The 20,622-nt window shown below is 44.9% G+C and overlaps 1 protein-coding gene across 6 annotated transcripts in view; it reads left to right on the forward strand.

Annotated features, from left to right (window-relative positions):
• SLC39A4 (solute carrier family 39 member 4) overlaps positions 1-20,622 on the forward strand; it is a 148,445-nt gene that overhangs the window by 103,126 nt on the left and 24,697 nt on the right. For all 6 annotated transcript variants that reach the window (XM_068237874.1, XM_068237878.1, XM_068237876.1 and 3 more), the window contains 4 exons: positions 9,168-9,413; positions 13,810-13,993; positions 14,771-14,982; positions 16,393-16,564. In XM_068237874.1, coding sequence (XP_068093975.1) covers positions 9,168-9,413; positions 13,810-13,993; positions 14,771-14,982; positions 16,393-16,564 — 814 coding nt within the window. The remainder of the gene's footprint in view (positions 1-9,167; positions 9,414-13,809; positions 13,994-14,770; positions 14,983-16,392; positions 16,565-20,622) is intronic.

Genomic DNA, 20,622 nt, shown 5'->3' on the forward strand with positions numbered 1-20,622 from the left:
CTGCCAGCTTCACTTCGAATTCATCCGGTGTTCCATGTCTCCTGCCTAAAGAAGGTTTTACCCAACACGTTTCCCGGTCGTTCCTCTGAGCCGCCTCAACCAATTCTTGTCGAGGGGTCCGAAGAATTTGAGGTGGAGAAAATATTGGATAGCAGGCGGGTAAGAAATTCCCTGCAGTACTTGATCAAGTGGAAAGGGTTTGGAATTGAAGAGAACTCCTGGGAACCCGCTACTAATATACATGCCCCCTTACTAATAAGAAGATTTCACCAGAGATTCCCTGACAAGCCAGGTCCTAGGGGCACCCGGAGGTTGCCCCTCGGGGGGGGGCAATGTTACACTCACCATGGCGGCCATCTGCAGCGTCCCAGTAGATTATCGCGTGTGCGCACGCGTAGGGCCTCATTGGCATAAACTTTGTTGTTCTGAGCGGCGCGCGGCGTGGCGCGCAGTGCGCATGCGCACAAGATGCTGCGCGCGCATTAGGCCGCGCGCGTGCGCAGTAGCGGCGGGCGCGCGTACGCATGTGCGCGCGCACGCGCAAACGGAGGCACACGTTCTGCGCATGTGCAGAGCGTTAATTCTGGCGCCAATCTAGGGTATATAAGCAGCACTGCCCTTAGATGCAGTGCTGCTCGTTCTGACAGCTTGTCTCCCTGTTGGTGAACCTTGTTCCTGCTTACTGATCCTGATCTTCCGCTGTGACCTTTGGCTTGTGACCCCGACTACTGCTTGATCTCTGCCGGCCCCGACTTCTGCTCTGCCTTCTGGATATTCTCTGTCTGCTGCCTGCCCCGACCCCTGGCTTGTGACCCCGACCACCGTTGATCTCCGCCTGCCCCGACCACTGGCTTGTTATCTCGACTTCAGCATATTCCACCGGCCTTGGAATCTCTAGCCTCCATCGGACCAAGTCTACTCCACAATCAGTGTCACCTGTTCTCCCGACCACTCGCTGAGGCAATCCCAGTAGTGACCTGGTAGGGCACTAGGCAGCGAAGCTCCACATCCCCCTCCTGGGGTTGTGGTCCTGCACTCCCCTCAAGGGAGTGTGGGTGAAGACCCGTGGTCACCTAGACTCCACTACTGGGTAACGCCTCTTCCTTCGTGGGAGGGTCAACAGGGACTGAAGAGAATCTTAACAGCATGCGTCTGATAATATGATAGATCGCGGAAAAACGCCGCATGTACTGGCAGCAAGGCGGCTGTTTCCGCGTCCAACGCGGCGGTTTGCACACAGCAGCGTGCGTCTGGTGTGGCTGGGTCTGTTAGTGCACCTGGATGGAGAACTACGCGCGCGAGCCAGAAGTTAGGACCTTTATGCCAGCAGGAGATGGATCAGCTGATCAGGACGATCAGCTAATTCCTGCTGGACTCCTGATTGGCTGAGTGGCTCGGGCGGGGCGGCAGAGTCCTGCAACTATATATGTAGCTTGCTTGCCAGTTGCTGGTTGTCTGCCATTGCGAACACTTACGTGGAAGCATTCAGACCATAGTCAGATCCTACAGTGTGTTTGAACCAGGAGGACCTGGGAATTCACACTGAGCCAGATTACTTTTGTTCATCATTGTATTATTATTCAGACTAGTTCCAGGGTGTAGAGACCAAGGACCTCACACCCAGACTAGGGAATTTGTATTATCATTTGTGTTATACTCCAGACTAGTTCCAGGGTGCTGAGACCACGGACCTCGCACCCAAGACTAGGGAACTGTATTATCATTTGTGTTATACTCCAGACTAGTTCCAGGGTGCTGAGACCACGGACCTCGCACCCAAGACTAGGGAACTGTATTATCCTTTGTGTTATATTCCAGACTAGTTCCAAGGTGCTGAGACCATGGACCTCGCACCCAAGACTAGGGAACTGTATTATCATTTGTGTTAGTCTTCAGACCTGCCTGTGACGCCCATCTTTCAGGGGTCACTTGCCATCGGGTCTTCTTGCTATTCAGCCTGGGACTCTGCCTCTTGGATGTCTCAGGCTACTGCAAGATCTCTGCACTTCCAAAGGGAGGTATTTCTCATACTGCCAAGGACCACCTGCTGCTTAAGTGGTCCTCACTCAAAGTTATTACTGTTGCACCAAACACTCACACTATATAGGTGTCCAGAGGTTAGCAATATATCTGTATTATCGGTGATTCTGCAGATCATCAATAATCAGGTATATATCTGTATTCTTGGTGATACTGCAGATCACCAATAATCAGATTCTCTCTGCGTGCTGACACCGATAGTTACAGTTAAATATCAGATATGTAAGTGGCTGACTCAGTCCTGACTCAGACAGGAAGTGACTACAGTGTGACCTTCACTGATAAGATATTCCAACTATAAAACACTTTGCTAGCAGAAAATGGCTTCTGAGAGCAAGAAAGAGGTAAAAAGGGGAATTTCTTATCAGCGAGGGTCACACTGTAGTCACTTCCTGTCTGAGTCAGGACTGAGTCAGCCACTTACATACCTGATATTTAACTCTTTCAGGCAGAGAAAGAAAAAAAAAGGAACACAGTATAGTTATTTGTGTGCTTATCTCATCATGTCACATGTCACCTCGGGTATCCTTTAAGGTGCCCACTAATGATACAATCTTGATTGTTCAATCTTATCAAATCTTTGTGGTAGAAGGGTAAACTGAGTGAATATACTTTGAACAGGTCATTCATATCATATAGAAATAGCAAGGTGTACAATAAAGATTGTATCATTAGTGGGCACCTTAACAGTACGTAGAAAACATCTGACAAATCTGAAAGATTTTGGACTAGTCAATATCCTCATGGGGTATTCTCAAGGTTTTCTTTCGTTACAAAGGCAGTTACGGAATGTCAGTTGCTCAGTCCAATTGCCATAATAATGTGCAAATGTATAGGGAGGCTGGCTGGGATCATTTTATGGATCATTTTCATGGAGTGTTTTTTTTTTTTTTGCAAAGAATAAAGGAAGTACAGAGAATTTCCCCATAAGGAGAAGGACTAGTCCAAAACCTGTCAGATCTGTGCAATTGTTTTTTTACTACCTACTGTACATGACAGTGACACAGGAAAAAAGTAAATTATAGTGCATTTTACTTTGGGAGAAATGCATGTCTTATATTTATGCGTTTACCGTATATATTCGAATAAAAGTTGACCTCGTGTATAAATCAACTCCAATATTCAACCCTCTTAAGCTGGAATTTTTGAATGACTCAAGTATAAGTCTACCCAGAAAAGTTAATGGATGCACTTGGTGCTCAGGAGGGGTTAATGACTGCACTGTATACAGTATTGCAGCCATTAACCCCTCCTGCCCCTTAAGTGTAGCCAATACCTCCTCCAGGCCCCCAAGTGCAGCAATTATTCACTCCCTTTTATGTTGCTCAGTATTTCCCCTTTCCTTGTTAATTGTTGTGGTCAGGACTTTTAGGCCTGTGTTTTTTTGGCATTTCCTTTCCACATAGTATACTTACCACAGGCTAAATTGCTGCTAATGGGAATGTCACTATTAGTACACACAACTCAGTGTGCTCAGTGTTGCATGTGACTCGTGTATAAGTCGACCCCTATAGTTTTATGAAGTGTATCAGACCTAAATTTCTAGACTTATACTCGAGTATATACAGTATATGTATTTTAAATTCTACAGTTTTTTGTGATAATGGTCCTTTTAGAGGAGGGCGCACAAATGGGGGCACAAATGGTAAATCCGCTAATAAAAGTAGTGTTGCCAATCTGAAACACTGCAACAGTATGGGCAACCTGGACAATTGCTCCAGAGACTGAAGCCGACTGTGGTTGTTGGCAGAGTAGTGACTCACCTGCCTCCTTGTGCTCCTGTCTTCATCCTCACACAGTCACAGGGGCATGTTAATGCATCGGGTCATGGAGTAGAGGCACCCCTGCGAAGGTGAGGATGGCAACACACAGAGCCAATGGAGGAGCGTGCTGGCTGGGCCCGGTGAGTTGCTACAGGAAAAAAGGATGACTGGGTCTCTACTTGGATTTAAGTGATTATAGCTGCTTTTATTTTACCTTTTTCCTGTTGTGTATTCCAACACCCTTGGATCCGGTTGTGGACTGGTTGACTCACTGGTGCTGGAATTTCAGCAGTGTGAGCAGGTGGACATATTTTTCCTAATGCAGGTGTTGTTACTCTGCAGGGGGCCACAGTTAAGTTGAGGGGTGACCTGGGGAGGCCCAGCAGCCGGCTTGGGGCCCCTGGGGTGTAATTTGCCAGCAGCATAGCATAGAGTTCTTGTAGGGAGGGCAGTCCTGTGGGCCCCTGGGTTCATTTTGCTTGAGGGTCTCATTGTTACTAGAACCGGCTCTGAATGCAATACCGGTCTGTGTAACTGAGATATAGCCACTGCCTGAACCATCTCACTTTGAATTCTATCTAATGAACAAAAAAAGACATCCAGGCAGATGAGATGTTTGGCCTAAAGCAATCACTCATAGAGCTTGGCAGTGATTCTGATATTTTCCTAACTGTGGTTCCCTTCAGAGACAGAGGCTAAACAAAGCAGCCAAACATGTAGTATTTTCATAAGGAAGTAGACAACATTCCTTCCTCATTCATCTCACTGACACATTAATAAAAAAAAAAATACTGTAAACAATGTCAGTGTTGCGCAAGTCTTTTTGTCATTTAAGTTTATTAAAATTTCCCTTTCCATTTTCTTTTGGCAAGCAAGGTATGAAATCCCAAAGCTGACTGTATATTTCAGTTACACTTCTTTGCAAGCCTGGTGTTACAAATTTACCTTACCATAGTTCCCCCTATATGTAATTCGGGTTCCGGCGATCGGCAAAGCCCCAAATTACCCTTACGCGCCCCATGCAGTTTAACACATTACTGCTATAGGGCACCTAGTTTCTGAAACCACCTGCAGAGTAGCTTATACAACATTCTTCCAGATTGGTTCCTAGGTACATTGGGGTTCACACTTATCATTGCGTAAAACTGAACTTTTTAAAGGGAACCTTAACTCTGGCAAAAAAAAAGTTTCACTTACGTGGGGCATCTACCAGCCCCCTGCAGCCATCCTGTGCCCTCGACGTCACTCACATCTCCTCCGGTCCCCCGCTGTCAGCTAGTTTCGATTTTGCCGACTGGGAGTCGGCGGCCCCCAACACGTACCTTTGCACACGTTCCCGCTGGTGCAGGACGCTATCGCGTGTGGTAACATGTATCTTTATACACGTTGCCATGTTACCACCCGCGATAGCATCCTGCACCAGCGGGAACGCGTGCAAAGGTACGTGTTGGGGGCCGCCGACTCCCAGTCTGCAAAATCGAAACTAGCTGACAGAGTAGGACTGGAGGACGTCGAGGGCACAGGATGGCTGCAGGTGGCTGGTCGATGCCCCAGGTAAGTGAAACTTTTTTTTTTGCCAAAGTTAAGGTTCCCTTTAACACATGCCTTTTTTTCACATTAAAATTCGTGCTTGTATGTGAATTTTTCCAAGTGGTTTTAAAGAATGGCTAATGAATGACAAAGGGAAAACACATGTGATGTGCAAATTTATGCTGCAAAAAGTATGTTTTTGCAGGCATGCAACATTTTAGAGAAAGTGCGATTCTCCCTTGACTTTCATTAGACGTTCGCAAATTCCTTTTTGCACATTCGCAAAACGCACACCAATTTTAATTTATGTGAACCCTACCCTTAGATAAGTCAACTCCTTTTATGCTTCCTTGTTGAAATTGGACGCTAATGCTGATCAGTCGGCCCCTCCAACGCCTCCTGTGGAGATTGACATGGAACCTGAATACGAGATAGAGGGAATCTTAGATTCTTGATGGACACGAGACTCTCTCCAAAACCTAATTCAAAAGGTTATGAACCAAAGAAAAGATCTTGGGTTCCTGCCCGTCAAGTGCATGCTAACGATTTAGTTTGTGAATTGCACTCTAGTCATCTTGACAAACCTCGCTGGAATGTCTGGTGGCCACTCCTCAGGGTAGGGGGAGGGTAATATCACAGACTTACCTCACCGTAGTTCCCACAGCTCTTCTGAGAGCCGACTCACACAGCTGGCTTCAACTCCAGGCCCCCTCAGCATCTCCAGAGACTGTGCACTCATGTATGCCTTGTATCTCTCTAAACGGGTGCTCGTGGCCACCTGCCAATATAGAATAAAGAATAACATATAGTACAGAACAGAACACAGAATACCATATAGAACATAATATACAATACTACATAGCGTATTATTCAGAACAGAATATAGAAGATGGATAGAAAGAATGCCTTATGGAATAAAACATAATGGAAAATAGAAGAATGGCATATACAGTAAAACAGAATAAACAAAATAGAATACCATAGAGAAAAAAAATAGAATATAGAATAGTTTATAGCACAGAATAGAATACAAAATATCATTCAGAATAAAGTAAAAATAGAACACAGTTCAGAACAGAATATAGAAAGAGTGGTGTCCCATTGAGGACAGGTAGCTATGCCAGTGTACTCCGTCTGCACACTCTGTACATTGTGTGGAGGAAAGGCTGCTTCCATTTATCGTTCTGTTGACTATCGTCCCTGTTTTCTCATGTAAAAATAGTGGCTTCTGTTTATACTTAAATCTAACTTTTTTTTTGTAATGTTTGAGTGCATATAGTTGTTTTTTTCCTTTTGAGGTGCAAACCAGTTTAGCGTTTGCACTGCTTTCAAATGTACTGTAAGGCCTGGCGGATCTCCTGCCTTCTCATCAGTCCATGTACTGCTGTCTTCATCCCATCCCTGCTCAGCCAAAGAAGACTTTATGCCTCATCCCAGCACTTGGTTACACTGAGTACAGGAAGGCAGAAATACTACCAGAACCTAACTAGGCTCGCCAACCATAAATCTGGTGAGAAGCACAGTACCGAATCATCAAGCAAGAATAGTCCAAAAGAGGCTAGGTTCGTATTCTCCAAAGGGCGAGACAAGAACAGGTCAGGACTCACAAGCAGGCAATGGTCCAGGTATAAATCAAACTTGAGCTTGAAAAATCAGACGGGGTCGTAACACAAAGTAGTCTGATAATCACACCCTAGCAGAGTAGCATAGTGATACTAAATGCTATCTTGGGCAAGGAATACTGGACAGGGCTGGACTTTCACTGGGGCAAGGACCAATCTAATGAGACTACACGTCCGGCAGTCCATTTAATGCAACAGTAACAATGAAACCGTTTCACCATTGGACAGTTCTTGCCCCTTAAAGTGTAACAGAGACCTGCAAATGCAAAGATTTTTACTTACCCGGGGCCTCCTCCAGCCCCACAAGCATGAATGCGTCCCTCGCCGTTCTCCTGCGGTCCTCCGTTCGTCCGCAATCATCCCCGCTAACTGGCTCATCGTGCCAGTCTTGGTCTTCTGCACATGCACGACGCGATGAGCCAGTTACTGGGGATGATTGCCGATAAACGGAGGACTGCGGGAAGATGGTGAGGGAGGCATCCATGTTTATGGAGCTGGAGGAAGCCCCGGGTAAGTAAAAAATCTTTGCATTTGCAGGTCACTGGTTTACTTTAAGGACCAGAGCCATTGTTTCTCTGTTTGAGCCTATATGATTACTGTGAAATTGGCTCCTGACCATTATACGGAAGTTCTGCTGTCACTGTGACAGCAGAGCGAGCGCGCTGCAACGTCAGCAGATCGGTGAGAGTGATGGGAAAGGAGTGAGTACCACAACGTGGAAGTTAAAATCTACACTGTGGCAGGGATAAATGGACGCAAACTAGGCATACGTTTCAGCTATAGTCCTATGTTGGACTCCAGTCCTCTAGAGCCAAGGTCCTCACACATTTTTGGAACAGCTCAAATTAATTGATGGGACTAAGTCAGGAAAGGTGTGGTTCATCAACTAGAAGACATTTCTCAATTTCTTAGTCCACCCTAAACACTGGCATGGATCTGGCCCTCGGGGACTGGATTTTGACACCTGTGAACTATCGCTTTCCAGAAGAGGTTAAAAAACAAAATACTTACTGTGAATCCCCTCCAGCTGTGCAAGGTCCTCACTGGTTGTCTACATATTACCAGTACTACTAAAAAAAAAAATCCCAAATCTATGTAGAACATGGGTAAACTGGGTGAATATTCTTTGAATGAATATTTTAGGTAGTCCCTCATATTACATAGAAATAGTGAGGTTGGACAAGAAATGGTATCATCATTGGGCACCTTAAAGGGACACTTAAGTCAGAAAAAAAAATGAGTTTTACTCACCTGGGGCTTCCAATAGCCCCCTGCAGCTGTCCGGGGCCCTCGCCGTCTCCCTCCGATCCTCCTGGCCCCGCCGGCAGCCGCTTCCTGTTTCGGTGACAGGAGCTGACAGGCTGGCGACGCGAGTGATTCTTCGCGTTCCTGGCCACAATAGCGCCATCTATGCTGCTATAGCATATATCATATACCATATAGCAGCATAGAGGGTGCTAATGTGTCTGGGAACGCAAAAAAATCACTCGCGTCCCTAGCCTGTCAGCTCCTGTCACCGAAACAGGAAGTGGCTGCCGGTGGGGCCAGGAGGATCGGAGGGAGACGGCGAGGACACCGGACAACTGCAGGGGGCTATTGGAAGCCCTAGATGAGTAAAACTCATTTTTTTTGTTTGACTTAAGTGTCCCTTTAAGGTGTCTTTTACACTAAAAAGCACAATCGGGATTAATGGAGTGCTGACCCAGAAGTTGTTACAGGGTCATTGCCATATTTAAAATGGATAACCGAGAATCACAATGGTTGTAGAAGATCCCTTGTTGGGCCTCTCTAGTCCAATGGTTCTGCTGCATTCGCTACTTCTGCACCCTTTATAGCTACAACACTGAGCACAAGTCAAGCCAAGTCACCCACGCATAAAATGATGATCAGTAGCGGGGTCCAGAGGTATTTCTGCCCCACTTTACTGCTCCTCACCTTTGATGGTAGTGAGCTGTTAAATGTCACTATTCAGTACTTGAATTACTGGGCTTTTAACAGGCAAATAAAGATTCTGGAGCTATATGTCCTGCTCTTCAATTGTGGATAGACAGGCTACCCGGTGGTCAAGTTAATTTCACACCATGCTTTGCAAAATTCTCTTGATCATATTGGAGGAATATGGACCATACTTTTGCCTTTGTAAGCAATGTTACTGCTTACCTTGCTAACTGTTTTCCATGTGAGTGACTTTTTGTTGTGTTTCTCCACACAGTGCATGACGCCACAGATCCTCCTCTTAGCAGTGAACAGGTCCTCAGAGGCACAGCAGCTGGATGCCCAGGGATTCTCCGCCATCTCAGGGGGACTGCTGTCTTACATCGAAGACCCTCACTCTTTCTGCGAGGAAGTTAACCAAGGGAACTGGGTGACCAGCACTATGGTAATGGATGGTGAGGCAGAGGAGGTCACACTCCAAAAAATATCTACTTTGCTGCCTCACTATAAGCCTATGAACCAGGTAAATCACCACTGTGGCCTCATATCCCCTACACCAGTGAACTGCAAACTTGGCTCTCCAGCTGTTAAGGTCCCACAATGCATTTGCCTTTACGAATCATGACTGTGGCTGTCAGACTCCTGCAATGCATTGTGGGACTTTTGCAGATCACTGCCCTACTCCATAGCCACACTAAATTACACAAACAATTATACCTATATGTATGTAACCTGAAGTCTGTCCACTTCAGGATCTGGCCGGCCTACAGTATGTGTGAAGTGGGTGAAGTGGGCGCCTGATGTGGACAATAGGTGAACATCTTGTTGTTAACTTACAATTTTTGGACTTTCACTGGCCAGAATGTGAAATGACTGGACCCAGCTGGCCAAGTTTCGAAAGCTTTTCCAGAATGAAGGCAAGGACTGCTTGAAGAGTAAAAACCGGAAATAATGAAGGGATGGCAGCAAGCAAACAAGAGGCGGAATTGAGATGGGACATCGAGCCTTGTTCGGGACTTAGCCCGCCAAGTCCTGTCTTTTTGCATTTTAGCCAGCCAAAGTCCAAAAATGCAAGATAAAGAGTAACTGTCAGGCTGCAGAAGCTAATTTAAACCTCTATTCTCCTGTGTTAAACAGTTTAGACGGAAGCCAAAAAGGCAATAGTGAAGATAAAAATCTCTCTTTTATTTGATGTGTGCTTATCAGCAAAGCTGTTAGACCCAAGCTCTTAAGAGGACGCAAGCCGCAAACCATACTGCAAAGCATTCTGGGGCCCTCCCCTCGGCTGCTAATGAGAAGTTACAGGGTCAAGTAACAATAGCATGTAACTCAGTCCAGCGCACAGCACTGATAAATCTCCCGGCAGAGTACACTGCAGGAGTCCGCTATTGTTCCTAGCCACATGGCTAATTAATATTCACTGCAAACTAGTGTTATTCAGTACGAGCTTTTCTGTGATCAGGAAGCAGGGAGGACATGACGACACATTTGGCTTCATAGGAGACAGACAAACATGGAGCCTGCCATGAGCTGTCAGGAGCATCATTCTCTGCATATACTATATAAAAATTCTGTGAAATCCAAACGTGGACAGTGAAATGCATATTTAATGTAAGCACAGCCTATATTTAGCTACTGATATATGTGTTTATTTTCTCTGAGACCTTATACCTAACAGCTCCTCTTTAAACAGAAGTTGTGTTTGCATATTGGCCGCATCAGTAGGCCACTTTGCACATTGGCCATCCAGATCCCGAAGTGGCCAACTTCGAGTTAAACAGACAAACAAAGCCACTGATGAGCAGCCAGATGTACACACTGGCCAACCAGTGCAGGTTCCAACAGAAGCAGGCTTGAAAGAAGACTGGGTGTATCTGTATTAAAATTGTGGCCCCCTGTAGTCAGTTATCACCTAAGTCACACACTCTTGGAGTTGGTTTGTAAAGGTACGTACACACGTGTGATATTTCTGAACGACTTGTCGTTCAAACTGGTTGTTTGGATGACAGTTTGCCGTGTGTATGAACGATCGTTAGACTGATAGCAGCAGTTTTGACTGATCCGCTTGGCGGATCTGTGGACTAACTGTCGTTCAAACGACAGTTAGGTCTGTAAGTGTACAAATGACTTGTTGTTTGAAAGTCTATTAGTTTGACGCTAATAGACTTTCAAACAACAAGTCGTTTAATCAGTCATTTGATCTAGTCCATTGTTCTATCAAGTCCATTGACCAGTCAAACGACATGTAAATTAGCTGTAATTAGCATTTCAAACGTTTTGTCGTCTGTGTGTACAAGGAGTCTGAATGAATTTTTGTTTGAATGACAAGTCGTTCAAATGTCCGGTTTGAACGACAATCGGGCATAAAATCAGACGTGTGTATGCACCTTAACTTTAACCAATTATTGTTATGAGACTTTTGCAGATCTGAGATTCACAACCAAGAAGGCGGAAGAGCCAAGTTTACTGTAAATGGATAATTAGAAATACATTTATGACGTCTTATGTTGGGAAAGTTAGGGACAGATAGAACTTGCATGCTGATGTATGAAAAAAATAACAACTGAAAACCAGTATTTCCCAACGATCCTTTAAAGGCAGCTTTCTACTGTAGCCAGCACTTGTGATGATGCAAGAACATATTTGAATCCCTCTAGCCGTACTAAGCATGGTTACACCAGCACTACATCTTCGTAAAGTATTCACGCTCTTTTATTGAGCCATTATATCCACAAAGTAGCCGACAATTGTTTCGGGGGCCTCGCAGGGTCCCGCTTTATCAAGGCGTGGTCTCCTACGTCAGCGGCGGTGCCCTGAACCATTAAACTAAATCAGCCACTATCGAGTTGCATGCATGGCGCAATTGTTTGCTGCATGCCACACATTCTTCTTTTTCCAGAATGTGAATCAGACAGCAGCCTATTGATTTCTGTGTTTTCGCTGAATACGTAATTAATGGTAGCGTACTGTTATCAATATATAGAAGTAGGGATGGTCACTGTGGGGGAACCACATTAGTCTGTGTGACAAAGACAAGACCAGGAGCCAAATGGTGCAGTATTGTAGGATAAAATTAACTCAATATTACAAGAGTAGTAGTTATAACCACAAAGGGGGGTTGCGGAAACGGCAACCACCATACATCGCCTATGGGGAAAACAACATCCCAGGTCGGTACTCCAGGTCCTGCTGGAACCGCGTGGTTGCTCTACTGGGATCCTTACTAGCTGTGAATAGCACCACACTAGTGTGAAGGAAGGACACCTCCAAAGAAGGTGTAATGGCAATGAAGAAGGGTGGAGGCCCCTCCTTCTTTATTGATATCAATAGGCTGCGATTCCCTGTCCAAATTCTTATGCAAAATGCTGCAAATTGCCCCTAGTGGAAAGCCCTTAGTCCCAAGTAAGAGTTCAGTTTAAATTAATACTTTGAAATTTGAATTGCTACTTGAGTCTTGAAGGATCACTATCTCAAAAAATTGTAACATTTAAAATACAGGTGTGTGCATATTAATAAGAAGCACATTTTTCGCCAAATTCTCTTAGCTAAAAATAATGTTAATAATAATAATAATAGTTAATGGGCACCTTAAGAGAAACAGTGACCAAGGATTAAACTTCATCCCAATCAGTAGCTGATACCCCCTTTCCCATGAGAAATCTATTCATTTTCTCAAATGAACCATCAGGGCTCTCTGTATGGCTGATATTGTGTTGAAACCCTTCCCACCAGGACCATGGTGCTGACATCACACTGTGGGAGCTTTGCTGCATTGTGGGAAATAACAGCTGTTCCCAACTGCCAAAAAAAGCTGCAATAAGGCACCAAAACCACTTGCTTCGAAAAAAGTGCCCCTAGAGGTTACTTACCTTGGGAGGTGGAAGCCTCCCGACCCTGAAGCAGCTTCCCCCGCCCCCTCCATTTATCTGCTCAAGCCCCCAAACTTCTGAAAGTACTCTGGCAAGGGCTTGTCGGCGTCTCGCTAAGGCGCAGTAGTCATCGGGTAAAACAATGCTGTGATGCGCCTTTCGCAGGAGCTGTAGCAGTTTAGTACTAGGGCTCTGGCTTAAATTACCAAGCCGGATCGGGTCCACTCTACTGTGTAGACCGATTGGGCGCGGCTATTTTCACCAGAGCCCGAGTGGTAAGCTACTAGTGCGCCTGTCCGAGGCGCTACACAGCACTGTTTTGCTTGTAGATGGTTCGGGGGTCTCTGCCCTGGATTGCTCTGGTGGTGAAGGATGGGGGAAACCTCATTAGGATCCAGAGGCTGCCAAAGTAAGTACCCCCCAGGGGCACATTTCCCCCCTTACGGGTTTCCTTTAAGAAGGTTGTACATGCATCAACTTTCCCAGGCAGAATCAATCAATCTGATCAAATATACTGGAAATCTATAGCACGACATTTCATAATGATCAATGATCATATCAATCGTAATTTTAGATCAATTTGCCTCAAGAAAAATCAATATTTTAGTTGATCGGACATGGCGGGGGAGCTGCGCTGAATTTATGGCCCACAGCCTTGCATTAAACAGTGCAACACTGCTTTTTGAAAGATTTTATGGTGAAATCTATTGAAAATACAGTATGTGTGTAGTGCATGGGTGGACTTCATCTCTCTTTAGTCAGATTCCGCTCAGAAAGTGATGGATCAGTTTGCCAGATTGTTTGGCAATCTATCCATGTGGCCACCTTAATTTATTCATAAATTGGAGTGAAACTAGTGCAAAATAGGTGCAAAATTGAGCAGTTTTTTTTTTTTTTTAATTTAGGCATCTGTTCTTCTTTTCCACCAGTTTTCCTAAAACTGACCTGGATAAAGTGCTCTACACATGGCACAATAGATAATACTTTGTGGGCAAAATCTGGGTATCACTTACAAAATTGTCCTTTTTTCGTGCTGTCTTCTCCTTTTAGTCTGTACGTTGTATGAATGCCCGCAACATCCTAGCGATGACCTCTAACTCCAGTCATGCGGGCATAGAAACCCTGGAAGCCCTAGTCAGCACCGTTCTGGAGGGGACCTGCCTAACTCTCCAACCTCCTCCTGAATACTTCCTAGAATACATCTACAAGCAAAACAAGACCCTTAGCCTGGAAGGTAAGACCAAATATTCCCGATGTACGCAAAGACAGAAATTGATGCTGATCAGTCATTTGTGAACCTTGGCTTTTAAAGGCCAATTTCATCCCAGACTAGTTTGGCCTGTTGGTTTTCAGGATTTATATGAAAGGAAGAGACCTGCAAGAAGACTGGTACTCCCAATGTGTAGCACAACAGAATGTATGTCTTCTGCCCACTTTTGCAATAAAGTGTACCCCCCTGTGTATGAACTTAGCCCTGACTCCTGCATATATGTTTTTTTGGGTGACGGTCACTGTCTTTAGTATTGAGCACAAGGTATCTGCAGGCTTCACAGTGTGTGGGAGAGCAATAGAGAGCGCTGAGGATTACCTTTTATCTTTGACCTACTGTTCCATGGTGGATTGGAAAACCTCTGGCTGCTGTTTGATTATTAATACACTGCGCTTATATTACATCTACATACACCTAGTGTTAGGAATAGGTAGGGCTAGAGTTAGGCATAGCGGAAGGTTACTGTGAGGGATAGGTTAGGGAAGGCAATAGTAGAATATTGATAACATTACCAAATGTTCTATCTGTAATGTACAATTGTTAGTAGTAATTGATAATATTACTTATATTCCACTATTGGTAATACCCAGCACCGAAATTTCCTGATGCCTTTTTGCGTTTGTGCGTGTGAAAGGATAGTTGAATAGCGGGCTTCAAGAGAAAACGTAGCTAAAGTGTAGTGGGATAAAGATGAATTCTACTTTTTCTTCATATGCTCAAACAGTCACAATGTCCTTACAGTACTGACCTCCCTGATGGCTAAATTGAAGCTGGTGAGCCAAGATGACCATGACCACGACCACGACCACGATGAAGTCCATGAAAACAGTCACGACCATGACCACGATCACGACCATGACCATGACCATGAAGGGGACCATAACCATGAACACAGTCTTTCAAGGCGGAGCTTGGAAGAAGCAGATTCCAAGAATGTGGTGCACTGGGATAAGGTGACCTTCTATTATAAAATTATATATCATTGGCTTTCCTATGCAGGCTACACTAGAAAGAATATGGTTGCAGATATATTTGGCAATAAAAATAGAAAGGTTCAGTTTTCACAGTGATGGAAGGAGGGGTACCAAAACTTTTGGAAATTAGCATTAGCGCGGCAGGGATCATGGTGCCAGGAGGGAGGTCAGTAAAGATGTGTTACCTGACAGAGGTAGGTGGTGGTCTGGTAAAGAGGGAGGGGATATCCAAGATGGAAGAGGGGCATATTTGAGGGATTAGTAGAGATGGTGGCGAAGGGGAGGACATAAGTGGGGGTGGGGAAGGAATGAGCCTTGGGGAATTAAAGTGACCATACATCTGTTGACATCTGGCTACCTATTGTAACGATTTGCTAGTGTGTGTGGCCACTAGCAGACAGACAATAATACAACGTTCCCTGAAAGGGAAATGTCTTACAAACAGTGATAGTAGAAGGCAGTATTAACACTGAATACAGATATTGAGAATGGTCATACAGAAACAGGTTGGCAACAGATCAGATAAGTGAGGTACAAAATCGGCAGGCAAAATCTAAGTGAGTCATCAGGCAGAGGTCGGCAACAGATCAGATTGGCAAAGGTACAGAATCGGCAGGCAAAGAGAAGTCAGAGAAACAGGCAATAGTCAACCACAAGTAATCAATATATATGTATGCTGAGCTAGTATGGAATCCCCGGGGTCCTGACGGTTCAAGCCACACACGGAACTGACTAGGGTCTGAAGCCTTCACTGCGAAGTGTTAGCTAGAGCAGACAGTGAGCAAGTGTCAGAACAGCGCTTAAGAAACCCGGGTAAGGAGGAGAACACGCCCTCAAGCCGTTTGGTCAATCCGGGACCCGGAGGTGGAGCCACGTGTGTCAGCTGACACGCCTCCTTAGAGCATAAGAGGAGCGACGCTGCCAGCGCATGTGTCCGCCCTCATTTACAGTCTGAGTATCATGCGGCCGGATCCCCGCAGGAACGTCGCTGACACTATCCCTGCCACTGCGGCCAGCCGCACCGGAAGTACCAGATGCGCTGCCAGAGGTGGCAGCAGCAACTGAGCTGGTAAGCAGGGGTTGTCTTGCTATCTATTCTGGGGGGACATCTGGCTACTACCAATAGTAGGGGGACATCCAACTACCTATACTGCAGGGACATCCGGCCACCTATACTGGAGGAGCATCCTTTCAACAGGGTGGCTGAGGAAGGGGGTCCCAAATTTATTGCTCTGCTTGGGGCCCTGTGTGGTCTTAATCCGGCTCTGGGTCTGTCATTAGCTATTCTTTCTGTGTATGTTCAGGCTTATGTTCCATGTGCAAATAGGAAGTATTTCTCATCATCTGACACTTGTCAAGGGGATAATGATGTAAATCTGTCTTCCTTAGACCTGCTTTACCCCCAAGGACATCATGGACATCCATGGAGTGAATGGTGAGGGGATCCATCCTGAAGTATTCCCAGACATCAGTGTCAGCCTCATCCAGCAGCAGCTAACTGGCCTCTGTCCCAAGAGTCACCAGCATGGAACCAGCGATGGAGTGCTCAGCACCACTGAGAGTGAGGAGCAGCACATTTCTGGGGGTGTGGTGGTGGTTGGGGAGTGTTGAGGAGGGATGATATTTGGGGTGACACCCATATTTCATAGAAAACCATAAAATGTTGAACTGCACATTGCTGCCCCAGAGGAACTTAAATATATCCACTATATCAATGAAAAAAAATACATATATTATATACTTTTTACAGAGAACATTGAACAATTCAACTAGTGTCTGCCCCATTAGTAGAGCTTATTTTCAAATGTCTCCATCACATTCACATATTCATAGCGCTCAACTGTCCCTTTTTGGGAACCCAGTCCCTCTGTCCGTTTCCCCCTCATTTGTCCCTCTTTCAGGACTGATGTGCAGATCTGTGTATTTTTCTGCTGAAAAGGTGTTAATTGACTCTAAACTTTATCCAATTGTTTAAATTGAGATATTTCTTATTTGTCAAAAAATCTGGAGCCTTCTATCATGCTGCCCCTACTCTTTGGAACTCCCTGCCACACCCAGGGAGTTATAAAGTTCTTCCTCTGTACCACGATGGTCTGACAAATGCTTATGCGCTTTGAGTCCTACGGGAGAAAAGCGCTTTACAAATGTTATTTGTTGTTGTTTTTGTAAATGTTAATGTGAAGGGAAATTAACCAGGATAAAAAAGACCAGTGTGGTTTGAATTATAAAACAACATATTTTTCTTATGAACTCTTGGTATGCGTGACTAGGGGTGTGCTGGGGGGATGATTAGGGATGTGGCAGGGGCGTGGCTTAAGTGTCCCTCTTATCTCAAAAGGGTGGGAGGTATGACACCACACACACACACGCACGCACGCACGCACGCACGCACACCACACACCAATCTGGATTGTGAAAGAAACTGGGGCATTCAGAAGAAAAATGCACAACATATGTAAGCAGGGAAGAAGCATTCATATTCGAGGCCTAGTGCACACCTAAGAGGACTGTTTCCCAGCAGGGGTCAAGACTCGATCACTCAGGTGACAGATTGTAGGTGGGGCTGTACAGTCAAGGCACAAGCCTGCAAGCTAGCGACACGCCTGTTACTATGGAGGGGTGTAGAGGTTTAACGTGTAGTGCAAGATGGATTGGCTTCCAGCGGACAAATGCACCGGAGGCCTCTCACATGTCACTAAAGATCCAACATGCGATGTTGGAGTCCTCCTTTACACATGCTAGATTCTCGCTAGATTCTGTCTCGAGGATGAGTTTAATCTAGCATGTGTACATAGCTTAAAGTGTACTTCCTATAAAAAAAAGACAGAGCTTGTCATGCTGCCCCATAGCATAAAATACTTACCTCTTCCGATGTAATTGGGTCACAAGTCACGCTCCGCCCCCTCGGGAACTCAGTCGCGGCCATGATTCCAAAGTCTGCCAAAGCCCCTGCATTGCTCCCCCCCCCCCCCCCCCCCAGCTCGGCAGCCACCAATTAGGCCGCGGCTGCCGATGGGTGTGGTCAGAGCCTTGTCAGAAAGTTTGAAAAAACCTGCATCATTAAGACAGGCTCTGTCTTTTTCACTTTAGGTAGTCTTTAACTGCTTGCCGACCGCGTCACGCCGATGGGCGTGTCCACGGCGGCAAGTCCGTGTCCGATCGGCGTAAAGTCCTTGTGGCTTGCAGTGCAGGAGGTCGCGCGCTGTCTCCTGTTAGTGGACGCAGTGGAGAAAAATATTTGAAAAAACAAAACAAAAAAAAAAACACTGGGGCGGGGGTGGGGTGGGATGCTTCAGACCCCACCAACAGAGAGCTCTGTTGGTGAGAGGGAAAAGGGGGGAGGGGAATCACTTGTGTACTGTGTTGTGCTGCCCTGCAGCTTGGCCTTAAAGCTGCAGTGTCCCATTTTGTAAAAAATGGCCTGGTCTTTAGGGGGGTTTAAGCCCATGGTCCTCCAGAGGTTAAAGGACAACTGAGGTGACATGTGACATGTTGAAATAGACATGTGAATGTACAGTGCCAAGCACACAAATAACTAGGCTGTGTTCCATTTTTTCTTTCTCTGTCTGAAAAAGTTTGTCTGAAAAAGGTATGCAAGTGACAGTTTCTGTCTGGGTCAGGACTGGGTCAGACTATAGCATAACCCTCACTGATAAGTAATAACAGCCATAAAACACTTTCCTGTCAGTAAATGGCTTCTGAGAGCAGGAAAGAGATAAAAAGGGTCAATAATTCATAGATTTGAGCTCTGGCATACGTCAATAAAGGTGTAATTGAGCAGAGACAATGAAACAGTATACACTTTAAAACTAGATTTAAATATAAAATAGAACTGTTGGATATCTAAAAAAAATGTAATTTTTAGGAAAAGGAGGATAGATACAATTGTTTTTCTCATCAGTTTATTTTCACCTCGGATGTCCTTTAATACCAAAACCTCCTCTAATGAAAACAGGGGAGTGCAGTTTAAACCAAACCATCCAATATCTTCAACAAACAAATAGGCTGCTAGACCTGGCATAAAATTGTAACAATTTGTACTAATAATTAGAAAAATGACAGAGTCCCCAGACATCTGTGTATAGTGCAATACTAATACACACATAGATGAAGCCTTCCATTTGCATTCTCATATAACCCATAAATTCTGGTACACCTTCACTCACAGACTCTTTGCCTGGCCTAAAACCTCCACCATCACCATCACCTCTAATGATCGTCAAAGGCCTAGTCTGTTTTGCTGTAAAGTCTACAGTGGCGGCCATGGCTTAAAGGACAACTATCAAAGTTAACTTAAATTCGAAATGCCACATATATTTCTGGAAATCACTGGCAAATGGCAATACAAAGGCTTTTTCATCTTTTTATTTCTTATGTGAAGAAAATATTTACAGGGAACAGATTTCACTGTGGGCATTACTATGGAGGACTGTATGCAGCATACCCAGCATACAGAAACAGTCCTTACAGGCTGTAATCATGTGACTGAAATGTCTTCAGAATGACAGAAAGCAGAGATGTAGCATCAAGATAGTGTGTAAATAACTGATCGGCTGCAGCTCTGTGTGCCTTGTTCCTGTGTATCTGCTTCACCACTTCTAAAGTAAAAAGTCAGAAGATTACAGCCAGGAAGAGCTCATTCTGAATGGGTGGGTGTAAGCATCAAAGAACAGGAATAACGTATAGGTCCTTCTCTTTAGATCCTTTCTCTGTAGTTGAAAAAATCTCTCAGCTGTTCTCATATGATCTGTGAGAAAGCAGCGTGTGTGGGCAGGGCAGAAACAAACAGTAAATCATTCCTCTGAGAATAATGACTGGGAAGTGGCACCTATCTACATGGTGCAGTCCTGGGATTGATGACTCATGAAGCAGGGCTCTGATATACAAGGCATTTCCTTCACAGGCTGTGATAAGAGACCTCTGAAAAACTTTCTATTGTTACTGGCTAATAGCTCTGTAGGTATGCGGGGTTTACAGAATGACAGTTCCTACGATAGTTGTCCTTTAACAAGACTTAAGGAACCCTTACATACGATTATTGTCACTTCCAGAATAATAAAAATAGTTTCACCGTATTCTCAGGTCATGTGACATTGCTCAATACGTCGTATTGAGCAATATTATAGTAATTGCTTCCTTCTGCAGTATCCAGTTACCATTGCACCATAATCTGATATGACCCAGATCCCATATTTTGTTGTGTTTCTTGTTTGACAGCTAAATTTACTTTCAGCTTCAGAAAATTCAGATCGCCCACAGCAGCTGAAAGTACATGAAGTTGTCAAACAAGAACTGCAATATATTACCGGATCTGGGTCATATCAGATTATGATATAATGGTAGATGGAAGAAATTGTTTTAATGACGTATTGAGCAATGTCCTGTAATCTGAGCATGTGGTGAAGCTGTCGTTATCTGGAGGGGTTTTGAAAGGTCCTTATATCTTGTAAATTCTTGGCTGTCACTGTAGACTTTTCCTTACAGCACCACAGATGAAGTTATTGACTACCATAAAAGATGGTGATAGTTTTTGGCTGGGCGATGAGTTTGTGAGCGAGAATGTAACAGAATGAATGAGATGTGTGGGATGTGTACAAAGCGTTCTATCCTCTGCAAGTT

This window comes from Hyperolius riggenbachi, chromosome 5, assembly GCF_040937935.1.
Source record: "Hyperolius riggenbachi isolate aHypRig1 chromosome 5, aHypRig1.pri, whole genome shotgun sequence".
Lineage (NCBI taxonomy): Eukaryota > Metazoa > Chordata > Amphibia > Anura > Hyperoliidae > Hyperolius > Hyperolius riggenbachi.